Below are 14,407 nucleotides of genomic sequence, written 5' to 3' on the forward strand. Positions count from 1 at the left end.
ACCTCCCTAGGCAATTTATTCCAGTGCTTAACTAGCCTGACAGTTAGGAAGTTTTTCCTAATATCCAACCTAAACCATCCTTGCTGCAATTTAAGCCCATTGCTTCTTGTCCTATCCTCAGAGGTTAACAAGAACAAAATGTTTCTCCCTCCTTGTAACAACTGTTTATGTACGTGAAAACTGTTATGTCCCCTCTTAGTCTTCTCTTCTCCAGACTAAACAAACCCATTTTTTTCAATCTTCCCTCATATGTCATGTTTTCTAGACCGTTAATCATTTTTGTTGCTCTTCTCTGGACTTTCTCCAATTTGTCCACATCTTTCCTGAAATGTAGTGCCCAGAACTGGACACAATACTCCAGTTCAGGCCTAATCAGTGCGAAGTAGAGCAGAAGAATTACTTCTTGCGTCTTGCTTACAACACTCCTGCTAATACATCCCAGAATGATGTTCGCTTTTTTTTGCAACAGTGTTACACTGTTGACTCATATTTCACTTGTGAACCACTAAGACCCCCAGATCTCTTTCCACAGTACCCCTTCCTAGGCACAGTCATTTCCCATTTTGTATGTGTGCAACTGATTGTTCCTCCTTATGTGGAGTACTTTGCATTTGTCCTTCTTGAATCTCATCCTATTTACTTCAGACCATTTCTCCACTTTGTCCAGATCATTTTGAATACTAATCCTATCCTCCAAAGCACTTGCAACGCTTCCCAGCTTGGTATCATCTACAAACTTCATGTGCACTCTCTATGCTATTATCTAAATCATTGATGAAGATAGTGAATAGAACTGGACCCAGTACTGATCCCTGCGGGACATTTGATATGCCCTTCCATTTGCATAAGTAAATCAAGTAACCAGCCATTTAACTATGTATTTTGTATATGTGTACATTATATGTGCACACACATTAAATACATTCAGATGATGGGTCAAGGCACCTTTGAAAATCTGGCCCTGAATATTTGTGAAACCTGAAACTCCACCATTACCACCAACTGTGCATTTTATCAGTTATACAGGCTATCTTTATTAGAAAAAGAGCTTTGTTGCAGGTTCTTTCACTTTTTACTTGAAGGTTTTGTAGATCAGATTGGAGCAGAATGTGATTAATGTTATGTTTATTCACATATTGCGTTGGAATTATATTTTGTTACTAGTTTTGCACTGGTGCAATTTTATTGTCTTGATGGAGTTATTCCTGATTTAGACTGGCATGAGTGAGACTCTAGCTCTTATTTTATCAGATGGTAAGCTGTTTGGTGAAGAGACGATTTGTTCAACACATACACTCATTGTACTGTGCTATGTCCATCAACAGTGCTATATAAAACAACAATAATAAAAAGTGTCTGAATAAATATTCACATAGAGTGAGAGTCATATAACAAGATCTGGACCAAACGTCTTCATGATGAAGTTGAATGTATATAACATCATGGTTAGCACTAAAATGTACGATGGACTCGGTATCTTTTGAATTACTTACTTAGAGGAACATTATCTGAACTCAGTCCACCAAATAGGAAAAGTTTATCATCTGCTATAGGAGTCAAAGTGTGCCATGATCGATCTTTTGGTTTCTCTCCACTAATATGAATTCTTGGTAAAACAAAAAATAAGAAGAGAACAAGTTAAGAAGAATGCTTAAACTGAACTGGACTCGCAGCTCATCATTTTCTAGAATAAGAAGGGGCTCTGTCCTGATTAAACAGGCTACAGTGTAATCAGAGCAAACTTCAGCTGCACTCAATAACACAGGTGTTCAAAACTGAAACAAGAAATTTCTTATAACAACTGCTCTTTGAAAGTATCCTTTATGATAATGATCTTACACTTACATAGCATGTTTTCATCCCCCAAGATATTTTACAAATTTTAACTTATGTTCGAAACACAGGGACAGCTTTTTTAAACCACTGAAGTGATTATTTAACACGCAAGAACAACTTTAGGATGGGAAGTGAAGAATAATGTGTCCAATTGAAACTGAATAGAGTATTTAAGTAGATAGATTGCAGTTGCTCAAGCTAAAATGTAACCAGGATATGAGAAAAGAAATAGATCTTTAATGACTACAAATGGCTGGGAGCTTGGCTTTACTTCTTATCCTCAAGATACCACACTTCCACAGAAACAGTGCTCTCTAACAGAATGGTGGGACACAGGTGCATACAGACTTTGGGTGAAGAGTGCCACCTTCTGAGCCACTTTACACATCATCTGAGCCCTTTTAACTATTTCCTGCAACAGCTAGGTGCTTCTGGGGACTCTCCCAAGAACTTGATGCTTAGCTTGTGAGACTTGAGAGAATCACAGAACAAGATCTGTGATACTTATTGAAAAAAACCCAGTTACTTACTTTATATTAACCGTGTTCTTCAACATGTTGTCCGTGTAGATCTGATTCTAGATGTGCATATGCCTCATGCGAGATAGGAATCGCTGAATAGCAGTGTCTGTTGTGCTGTGCATATTCTCATACTTCCCCACCCTAGGGCATAAATGGCAGAGTGGCCGCAACTATCCCTCAGTTTCCTCACTAAAAAAAAGTGGGGACGGAGGGCAGGTCGTGCGATCCCCCAGATGACAACATTTCAGAGAAGAAACGGTTATTTACTGGAACTGTGGTTCTTCAATTTGTGATGCAGACATGTATTCCACTTAGATGTGTGCACACCCAGCACACCAGAGCCAGAGAAATTTGCCTAGCAGTATCCATAGAGAGGGGCACTCATGCCTGGTGGCCATAGCCCCTCACCTAGCTACATGAGGTGCTGCTTCCCCAACCCTCCCTCAGTTCCTTCACACTGAACACCCAGGAACGAGACTCTGATGCAGAGGGGACAGAGGGTGGGGTCGTGGAATACTCGTCTGCATCACATCTCGAAGAACCAGTTAAAGTAAATAACCATTTCTTCTTCTTCGAGTAGATGCAGATGTGCATTCTGTTTAGGTGACTCACAAGCAGTAACTCCCCCAGGACACAGGGCTCGGCGCCTACTTAAACAAGGACTGCAGGACCACTCCATCAAAGGGTGCATCCACCCTGGAATATGCAGTTATGGCATAATGGTTTGTGAATGTATGTATCAATGACTACGTAGCAGCCGTGCAAATGTCCAATATGGAAATGTCACCGAGGAATGCTATGGACGTTACTTGCACCCTCGTACAAAGAGCTCGCACTCACTGAGGGAGATTAGCCAGAGCTAGTTCATATGTAGTCTTGATGCAGGATGTTATCCATTTGGAGACTGTCTGTGAAAAGCCTGTTTGACCCTTCATGCAATCTGCATATGACACAAACAAACGAGGCAAAGCATAAAACAGTTTAGTCCTGTCCAGACATCGCCTGACTTCTAAGGTACAGAGATACCGTTCCTCTGGAGATGAATGTGGCTTAGGAAAGAACACAGGTACCATCTGGTTCAAATGAAACTGAGAAACCACTTTAGACAAAAATTTTGGATGCGGTTGTAAGGTCACTTTGTCTCTGGAGAATTGTGTATAAGGAGGCTCTGCCATCAGAGCCTGCAACTCACACGCTCTCCTAGCGGAATGCAGTTTTCTGACACAAAAGCGGAAAGGGACAAATGCCAGGGGCTTGAATGGAGGTTCCATTAAGACCATTAGGACTGAGTTAAAGCCCCACACAGGAACAAGCTTTCAGTCTGGGGGATGTAGATGAAGGAGCCCTTTTAAGAATCTTGCTACCATGGCACTGGAGAAGATTGATCTTCCTGGAATGGGGAGATGAAGTGCCGATAATGCTGCCAAATACACTTCCAGTGAACTAAACACAAGCACCAACACCTGAAGGTGCAGCAGGTACTCCAAAATGTCCTGGATAGAGACCAGTGTTGGTTGGATTCCAAGGGCTAATGACCACACCGAAAATCACTTTCATTGAGCTGAATAGGGACATCCTGGTGGAGGGTTTTCTATTGTTAAGGAGGACTTGTTGGACAGTCACTGAACGCAGTTCTTCCTCCTCATTCAGCCATGCAGCAGCCATACTATGAGATACAAGGAGTGAGTGCAAGGATCCAAGGATGACCTGAGGGATGACTGGGACCAGCAGATAGGCATAGAGGAGAGCCCACTGCCAGCTGAGGTGGAAAGCCTTGGATAGGGAGCCTGGACTGACGCCCCCTCGACAGCAGAACAGACGACATTTCCTGTTGTCCCTTGTAGCAAACAGGTCGATCGTTGGGATGCCCCAAGCTGTGAAGGTGACCCAGAGGACACTTGTCTTCAGGGACCATTTGTGACTCAGGGAAAAATACCCGCTGAGATGGGCCATGAGATGATTATGAACCTTGGATAAGTGAATAGCTATCAGAGTAATGGTTTCCTCAATGCAGAACTGCCAAAGCCTGATTGTTTCTAGGCAGAGCAATCTGGAGTGTGCTTCCCTTTGTTCGTTCACATAATACATCACGTTGGTATTGTTGGTAAGTATGTGAACCACTGAGTCTCTGATATGGTCCTGAGAAGTGTGACATTCATTGTAGATGGCCTGAAGCTCCAGCATATTGATATGGAGTAAGGCCTCCTGCTCCTAACACAGTCCCTACACTTTCAGTGACCCCAAGTGTGCACCCCATCCCATCAGGGAGGCATCAGTAACAATTGACCTGGTTGGGGAGGACGAGACAAAGGAAACATGTTGCCAAATGTTCTCTGGATGCATTCACTGCTGCAAGGAGTTCAGAGGAGACAGATGAACCAGTCTGTCTAGAGGGTGAAGAGTAGGATGGTAAATCATCTTGAGCCACATTTGAAGGGGAGAAAAGGCACAACCTTGCAACTGCACCACCTGCATGCAAGTGGACATGTGGCCCAAGAGCCTCAGACACATCTGAACTGCCACGGAAAGCTGAGACTGCAGACTGAGGCAATAGTCTGAAAACAGTCAGTCAGCAGAAATGCTTTCAATGTTGTGGAATCTAACAGGGTCCGACTGAACTCGATTTTTTGAGTGGGAGCCAAGGTTGACTTCCCAGTGTTTAGGCTGAGACCCAGGTGCTTGAGCAAAAGCAGCATGGTGCCAACGTGAGTAAGAACTTTCTCTCTAGATCTGCACCTCAGCTGCAGGCAGTACCGAAGCCAGTGTGCTCCACAAGGCTGTAGTCAGTTCAAGGAGCATATCACTGATAGGGAGGGTGACTCTCCCAGGGGCAGATGGCTGCAGGATATCCACTAATTTGTGCAAGAGAACACCACTGGGATACTGATGGAAGCAAGCTACACACTGCAGAAGGTCTTGGTACATCTTAAATTTCTCTGGTACTGAAGGAAAGGATGAGCCAGGCAGCACAGAACTGTCTGGAGACAAAGACGAGGCCCTTAACTGAGCGAAAGCAAGATACTGTTCCAGTGTGGACAGAAGGACCGCCGGTGCCTGTGGTCACCACTGCAGACCTGGTTGGCAATCTCACCTTCGAGCGAGATGAAGAGTGGGAGCTTCATGACTGAGGAGCATCCGACAGATTCTATGGAGGCCTGACATGGATTAGGCATTGGTGACCAGTAGGCACCGGGTCAGGGGCCTCCATCCTGACCAGGAGATGAGCGCCAATCTTGGTAATGGTCCACCAGTGGTCCCGGATGCTGGTCAAGCATTTGAGAGTGGGAGGATAACAACCCCAACTCAGATGCTGAGGAATTTCGGGATGCAGGAGATAAAGACAGAGCGAGACCAGAGGGAGGGAGTAACTGGTCTGACTCTTTCTTTGCCCAGAACGAGGCAGGAAGCGGTGCTGCCAAGGGAAGCTGTACCGTTGGTACCAAGTATGCTAATGCCGGAAGCAGTGTCAGTCCCAAAGTCAACAGCAGTACCAGAGCGTCTGGCTATACCGATGTTAAGGGCACAGAAAGCTGCCACCGAAGCATTTGCGGTGCCGATGAGATTCCCAATACAGAGGTCCCTTGTACTGATCCTGATCCTGTCCCTGCTTCCTGTGGAAGGCGAACATTGGGGTGCAATGCCAACAGACCCAAGGCTTCAGCAGCTCATTCAATCAACAGGACAGACAGAGAAGGTCTGTAGCTGCCTGGTACACGGCCGACATGGAAACCAGTCAGTGCCAGCATCTCTCTTGTCAGCACCGGACTCAATGCACACCTGGAAGATGGAACCAGAGTCAACTGTATGGGGTTTCTAACCTCTGCACTTGGTGCGGGGGAAGGATTAGACAAACCCGTGCCATCGCATGCGCTGGCACCAACTCCCTGCCAATCCACGCTTTTTCTGGAGGAGGTGGAAGAGTCACACTGAGATTTGGCCAACCTTGCTCGGAGACTTTTTGGGACATTAGGGAGGTTGCTTGGACCTCTCCCTCCCCCTTTCCCTCTCTTCTCAGAAACTGGAACCGCTCTCTCTCTCTCCTCATCCTCTCCTCTCCCTGTGGAGAAACCAAGAAGGGACAGAGTTGGACCCTTGGGCAGTGTTCCCTCTAATTTTTTAAGTGCATGTGTGGAATGAATTTTGTTATGTGCACCAATATAGAAGTGATGTGTGGCAGGGGTTTGGCCAAGGGGTTCGGAGAGTGGGAGGGGGCTCAGGGGTCGGGCAGAGGGTTGGGGAGCGGGCTATGGGCTGGGGGTGTGGCCTCTGGGGTGGGGGTGGGGATGAGGAGTTCAGGGTGCGGGAGGGGGCTCTGGGCTGGGTCAGGGGGTTGGGGTGCGGGCTCTGGGTTGGGGCCGGGGATGAGGAGTTTGGGGTGCAGCTGCCCCAGGGCCGGGGCCAGAGGACTCCCCGCAGCCTTCTCCCCGCCAGCAGCATGGAGCTCCGGGGGAAGGGCCCCTGGCCTCTCCCCACCAGCAGCACGGAGCTCTGGGAGAGGGGCCCCTCCCCTCTCTCCCTCCCCGCTGGCAGCACAGAGCTCTGGGGGAGGGGCCCGCAGCAGCCCTGCAAGCCCCAACTTGCTCCTCTCCCCATGCCCTACCTCTCTCCTCTCCTGGCCTCTGTGGCTGCGTGGCCCTTTATAGCCTGCTGCGCGGCCCTTACAGCCTGCTTCACAGCTGCGCAGCTTAGAGGGATCTTAGTCCCTGGGCCCCACCCTCATTGCGTCCTTGAGCCCCATCCCCCAAAGAGGAAGAAGGGGAGGATTGGCTCTAGGAAAGCTGCCCTCCTATGAAGTTTAGGGCTTGGTCAGTCCAAGGCCTGGACGTCCTTTCCAGGATGATCCTCCTTCTCTTCTACCTCTTCTGTCGCATTCCCTCTCTCCACCTCCACTGCTGCCTTCATTTGCGCCTCTGGCTTCTCCTTCCCCACAGACTGCGCAGTGAGGGTCTAACAGACGGCAAGCCGTGGCAACTGTCAGTGAGGTCTGGGGCGCTGGATTCACTGCCCAAGCTGCATGTTGAGCTCCACCTATCCTGTGTAGGCCCTGCTGGTGCACTCTACATATTTAGCGTCATAGTTCAGGGCAACTGCACCTGTATTCCCCTTCTATGGTCCCCTGAAGGCACCCATTCTAGGCTCCTGGCTCCTCAGGCATCACTTCTCTTGGACAGACACCTGCACCTCTCTCCCTCCCGACCAGGGTTTTTCTAGGCTGCACAGTTCCCCGGGTACATTGTGATAGCCCCAGCAAGCCAGATTGACCAACCAGGCCAGTCTGTGCTTTATTTTCTAGATTTAAGCCTGAATCTAGGATAATTGCTAGCAGTTATAAGTTACCAAACAGCTCTTTATAAACCAGCATGTTATTCTTAAAGTGAAAGCATTACAGAGAAACCACATTAAAGCAATAAAAGAACCTACAAACATGCTAAAAAGCTTACCAGAGATCACCCCCAACTCCAACAAGAGCTCTTGTAGGAGTCTGTCCTTCAAACTCCACAAAGGGGTTTCCCTGTGGTTACAAGTTCATAACAGCCTTAGCTCAGAACAAGCATCCCCATGAATAGCTTTGGGCCTTTGGTCTTCAGATTCCGGGAACAGATAATTAGTAGACAGTGGTCCTCCCCTCTGGGAGTAGCTTCAAAAAGCTGAGATTCTGCATAACCAGAGGAAGGAAATTTGCATTCACCTCCCCCTAGAAATGTTATATACATTATTGTGAGCTGGGATTGTATGTAAGATATTCATTTAATACAGTGGACCCCCCAAAGCTACTTAAACTTAATTCAATAAGGTCTCTAATGGATATGGCAGGAATTGCCTTATCTGTCACACCTACAGTGCATTAACATAGTCCATCAGGGTCCACATGGGATAGTCAGAACGCAATATGCAGCCTGTGGTCTGGACAGTGAATCCACCAGCACCCCAACACTTTCAAAATCGCCACAGCTTGCCTCAAATCAGAACCTCACTGTTTACTCTGAGCATATGCCATAGAGATGTTGGAGAAAAATGCTCCCTGTGGCCGAGGCGCTATTTGCTGTGTTTGTCGGAACTGAGTGGTTGAGAGTGACAAACAGATGATATTTGTGTGTATGTGTATAATGTGTGTGCTTGCAAAATAGTAGATTTAAGCCTGAATTAGTAATTTTGTAATTACATATAAAAATCAGGAGGATTATGGAAAATTAGGAAGGGTTGGCATCTCGGATATTGGCACGATACTATTCAGGGTTGATTGTCTACTTACAAAGTCTGCTAAATCATTGTTGGCTCCTGTGAGATGGAGATTTATTGGGGTTATCCCATGTTTTTTACACCATGTCCACAACTTGATTCTGTCCTGGCAAAGGGGTGGTGAGTGGGCACCTACTTGCTTATTTACATAAAACATTTTAAATGTGTTGTCCGTGAGATCCTGCATAGCAGAATTCTTTAAAACAGGTAGGAATGCTATGCAAATTAATCTGATTGCTTGTAATTCTAGAATATTTATGTGTAGGATCATGTTCTTTTGAACCCAAATTCCTTGTATTTGGAGATGGTCCAGGGATATGCCCCAACCTGTTCCTGATGGATCTGCATCAGTGTCTTTTAAGGAGGTGGTGTAGAGAAGGGGACCCCATTCTGAGCATTCTTGGGTCGGACCAACAATTCAATGACAGAATGTGAGTGGAAATCACAATGTGCATGCTCATTTGATGATCCAAAGAGTGAAACACGAACCTTAGCCAATATTGTATTGCATGTAGATTAAGTTTGGCTACCGGTGTCACATACATGCATACTGACATGTGATTTAGGAGTCTGAGGCAGGTTCTTATTGTGGTTGGTGGATTCATTTTGATGCTGGTGGTCATCTAGTGAGGGTGAAATCTGTACTCAGAAAGGTATGTGTAACAAGGCAGGTCCTCCTGGAGTGTCCCCTCTGGCTAGAGGTGCCACAGCCTCAGTGCTCCAACATACAGGTCTTCATAAACTCCATCTTCAGGGTTTTGTTCAATAATGCCTTTTCTATGGGCTAATTTATTAACATAAATGCTTCAAAATAACCCCCCAACGTATAGTCCATCATCATAATATAAAAGCCAATCTCTTCTTCAGTCTCCCTTTTTTAATCAGATTGGTGGGTACCAAAATTTCTTCCAGGTGTACCCTAGCCAAACTCGAAGCCCAAATGAAAAGTGCAAAATAAACAAACAGTCTGCCTGCCTTGCGTTTAGCAAAAATGCAAAAGTAACCAAGGTCTGCCCACACTGGGCTTATGTGCTTAGTCCTTCCTGGGTTCTCCTACAGATCAAAATTATTCTCTTGGACTTCCTTCTCCCTGAAGGAGACAAGCTCAAAGATGTCAGCCGGCAAACTTCCCTCCATTGCTGTCCTGGTTCTGAGCTTTCTCGACTCTTAAGCTCTTAGGTTATCCTGGGTTCTTCCCAGCTCCCTGTTACTTGTCTGGAACACCAGCCCATATGATTGTTTACCTGGATATTCCTTCCTCGTTGGTTCAAAAGAGGTCAGTGGGCAAACTTCCTCTGCTGCTGTCCTGGCTCTGTGCTTTTACCAACTCTCTTCCTGCAACAACTCTCCACTATTGCTCTCTGGAAGAATTCCAGCAGCTTGCTCTCTCTTGGGACCTTCCACTAAATCCAAACTACTCCTTCTTGTCTCCCCATTCCCGATTGCTGCCTGACCCTTTATATATGACTGGTGTCTTCTCTTCAGTCCCATTAGAAGGCAATTTACCAGGCACAGGTGGATGGGCCTGCTGCCTCTTAAAGGGGCCAGTCCTCCTATGACAGTATGTTTTTGTCAATATGGAGTTGATTAAGGCTTCTGTAAACTCTATTGTCTATAATGGGTTGAGGGAGGATTTTTTGTAATTCATCACGAGGTCCAGCTATCTGAAGAAGTGAAAGACATAGTTCAGGGCTGTGACAACTTCCTGATGAGACTTGCCTTTGATCAGCCAATTGTCTAGATATGGATAGATGTGAATGGCATGTCTCCTCAGATGGGCCACCACAACAGCTAGGCATTTTGTGAAGACTCTTGGTGTTGTGGACAGGCTGAATAGTACAATCTTATATTGGTAATAACTGGGCTCTACTGTATATCAAAGATAATTCCTGTGGGCTGGATGGATTGCAGTATGGAAGTACATGTCTTGAAGATCAAGAGCCACAAACCAGTCTTCAGCCTGAAGAGAAGGGATGATGGAGAATGTTACCATTCTGAATCTTAGACGGTGTATATATTTGTTCACTCTTCTCAGATCTAGGATAGGACGAAGACCCCCTTTTTTCTTTGGAAGTTAAGTATTGCATGCCAGCTAATAGGGGCACTGCCTAGCTGTGACTTAGAAGTGACCGATCCCATTTTAGATGTTAATACCCTTTTTTCAAAGTCTGAAATTTCTCTCACTGAGATCTCAAGAAGATACAACTTTAACCAAATGTCCTTGGATTTCCTTGTTCTGGTAAAAAAAAGAATGGCAAACTGAACAGTGGTCTGGCACCCGGTTCTTGTTAAGACAAAAAGGTTGTGGTTATGGCTGACTGTAAGAGGAATAACAAGGAGTCTGGTGGCACCTTAAAGACTAACAGATTTATTTGGGCATAAACTTTCATGGGTAAAAACCTCACTTCTTCAGATGCATAGAGTGAAAGTTACAGATGCAGGCATTATATACTGACACATGGAGAGCAGGGAGTTACTTCCCAAGTGGAGAACCGGTGTTGACAGGGCCAATTCAATCAGGGTGGATGTAGTCCACTCCCAATAATAGATGAGGAGGTGTCAATTCCAGGAGAGGAAAAGCTGCTTCTGTAATGAGCCAGCCACTCCCAGTCCCTATTCAAGCCCAGATTAATGGTGTTAAATTTGCAATGAATTTTAGTTCTGCTGTTTCTCTTTGAAGTCTGTTTCTGAAGTTTTTTTGTTCAATGATAGTGACTTTTAAATCTGTAATAGAATGACCAGGGAGACTGAAGTGTTCACTTACTCGCTTTTGTATGTTACCATTCCTGATGTCCGATTTGTGTCCATTTATTCTTTTGCGGAGGGACTGTCCGGTTTGGCCAATGTACATGGCAGAGGGGCATTGCTGGCACATGATGGCATATATAACATTAGGAGATGTGCAGGTGAATGAGCCCTTGATGGTGTGGCTGGGTCCTCTGATGGTGTCACCAGAGTAGATATGGGGACAGAGTAGGCAACGAGGTTTACTACAGGGATTGGTTCCTGGGTTGGTGTTTCTGTGGTGTGGTGTGGTGTGTAGTTGCTGGTGAGTATTTGCTTCGGGTTGGGGGGCTGTCTGTAAGCGAGGATTGGCCTGCCTCCCAAGGTCTGTGAGAGTAAGGGATCATTTTCCAGGATAGGTTGTAGATCATGGATAATGCGCGGGAGAGGTTTTAGCTGGGGGCTGTATGTGATGGCCAGTAGTGTTCTGTTATTGTCCTTGTTGGGCCTGTCCTGTAGTAGGTGATTTCTGGGTACCCGTCTTGTTCTGTCAATCTGTTTCCTCACTTCCCCAGGTGGGTATTGTAGTTTTAAGAATGCGTGATAAAGATCTTGTAGGTGTTTGTCTTTGTCTGAGGGGTTGGAGCAAATTCGGTTGTATCTTAGGGCTTGGCTGTAGACAATGGATCATGTGATGTGTCTTGGATGGAAGCTGGAGGCATGTAGGTACGTATAGCGGTCAGTAGGTTTCCGGTATAGGGTGGTGTTTATGTGGCCATCATTTATTTGCACTATAGTGTCCAGGAAGTGGATCTCTTGTGTGGACTGGTCCAGGCTGAGGTTGATGGTGGGGTGGAAATTGTTGAAGTCCAGGTAGAATTCTTCAAGGGCCTCCTTTCTGTGGGTCCATAAGATGATGTCATCAATACAGCGCAAGTAGAGGAGGGGCACTAGGGGACGAGAGCTGAGGAAGCATTGTTCTAAGTCAGTCATAAAAATGTTGGCATACTGTGGAGCCATGTGGGTACCCATAGCAGTGCCACTGACTTGAAGGTATAAGTTGTCCCCAAATCTGAAGTGGTTGTGGGTGAGGACAAAGTCACAAAGCTCAGCCACCAGGCATGCTGTGGCCTCATCAGGGATACTGTTCCTGACAGCTTGTAGTCCAAGGAATGAGTCCATCACAAGAAGCCCAAAGGCTTAGAATCTGCCACTGTAGGTTACAATAGTGATGCAAAGCACCAGAGAAAAATTAAATGTTTTAAAAAAAAGTTAAAGAAAAAAGATGATTTGACTGGGAAATTAACCCTAACTGACTAATTAGATGACAAATATCGAAGGAGAAGAAATTTCCACTAAGTGGTAGCAGCAGACACTGGTTGTTTTGTCTCGCTGCAATGGACAACAAGGAACTGAGGGGGTGATCACAGCCGCTCTGCATTGGATGATGGTGAGGGGTGCAAGACCATGCAGGTGCAGGAGTGGCCCAAAGGACACTGTTGTTCAAAGATTCTGATCTTGTGCAAAAGACACGTGCACTTAGAGTAGGATCCACATGGACACACACTCAAAGACACTATATTCCCCTGCCTTGCATGAAATGACAGTTAGGCAACATAGGGAAGAACAGACACAATGGCCATCAAACGTCAGTTCCTATTTGTCTAAAACAGCTACATGAAAATCAATATCTAAACAGTGACTCCTCTTATCTAGTGGGTGCTATCATAAATGCTCCCTACCAAGCGTAATAATAGGAAGCAAAAAAATAATTTGACAAACTTTATCAAAAAGGAAATATTTATGAAAGATTCTTCTCTTGTAAATTCTCCTCCTTGGGGGTTTCCTTAAATGTTTGTCTTGATATACATTAAAACCTTTCCCCAATCTAGACTATAAAGAAGAGTCTTATCTACATAACATAAGACCTATAGAGACTGTAATGTTAAAAAGACATATGAAAGTAAAATTTCAGTATAATCTGTGGTAATTTGCCCATATCTGAAAATGAGGCAACTAAATCACTAAAAGCTATGCTGAAAATTTGCCTGATAGCATCAGTGGTCCTTGGAGCACAACAGAGAACAGTTTAGTAACCACTACAAATCAAATTAAATTGAAATAATAATGTAACAGCTGTTGAAATAGTTCAAAACCTCCCATTCTCTTCCCAGAAAAGCTACTATAATAGCATTAAAACCTACTGTTAAATAGTTCCAATCTGTTATTTATAACTAAGTGGCACATGGCCAAACTTACCTTCCAGACCAAATCCAAGTGTCTAAATTCAGACAGTGCAAATCACTCATTCTAGTTTGCTAAAACAAAACAACAAACAAAAAAACTACTCAAAAACAGGTGTTTTAAATAGGCATATGATAAAGTAGAGATCTTCCTAGATAGAATGTTACTTAAATACATAGTATGAAAAGAAATTTGTACCCATGTAGCTCAGCACAACAGTCTGAAAATTCCCCAGATCAAAAAAGAGGGTTACTCACCCTGTGCAGTAACTGAGGTTCTTTGAGATGTGTGTCCCTGTCGGTGCTCCACTTTATGTGAGTCTGCTTCTCTGCGCCTGTGATTGGAGATTTTCAGTAGCAGTGCCCATTTGGACCACACATGCGCTTCCCCATCTCGCGCTGCTTTTGGAGATTATTCTGAATGTCCGCTAATCTTGCGTTGGAAAGCCATAACAGCAGTGAGATGAACTCTAATTGAACTTGAGGATAGTCCTGATTTTTTTAGTTCTAGGATATAGTTAGGGCCCTACCAAATTTACGGCCCTGAAAAATGTGCCATGGACTGTGAAATCTGATCTTTTGTGTGCTTTTACCCTATACTATACAGATTTCACGAGGAGACCAGTGTTTCTCAAATTGGGGGTCCTGACCCAAAAGGGAATTACAAGGGGGTTGCAAGGTTATTTTAAGGAGATCGCAGTATTGCCACCCTTACTTCTGCGCTGACTTCAGAGCTGGGTAGCCAGAGAGCAGTGGCTGTTGACGGGCACCCAGCTCTGAAGGCAGCGCCCCACCAGCAGCATTGCAGAAGGGTGGCAATTCCATACCATGCCACCCTTACTT

The 14,407-nt window shown here is 45.3% G+C and overlaps 1 protein-coding gene across 5 annotated transcripts in view; it reads right to left on the reverse strand.

Moving 5' to 3' along the window:
• The window catches only part of KLHDC1 (kelch domain containing 1), a 63,305-nt gene that overhangs the window by 10,286 nt on the left and 38,612 nt on the right, over nt 1-14,407 (reverse strand). For 4 of the 5 annotated variants that reach the window (XM_005303411.5, XM_005303412.5, XM_065593996.1 and 1 more), the window contains exons 8-9: nt 13,581-13,639; nt 1,494-1,606 (exon numbers count right to left, since the gene is read on the reverse strand). In XM_005303411.5, the coding sequence (XP_005303468.1) occupies nt 1,494-1,606; nt 13,581-13,639 (172 nt within the window). The remainder of the gene's footprint in view (nt 1-1,493; nt 1,607-13,580; nt 13,640-14,407) is intronic. The other variant, XM_008171628.4, reaches the window with a different exon arrangement.

Source organism: Chrysemys picta, chromosome 4 (assembly GCF_011386835.1).
Source record: "Chrysemys picta bellii isolate R12L10 chromosome 4, ASM1138683v2, whole genome shotgun sequence".
Taxonomy (NCBI): Eukaryota; Metazoa; Chordata; order Testudines; family Emydidae; genus Chrysemys; species Chrysemys picta.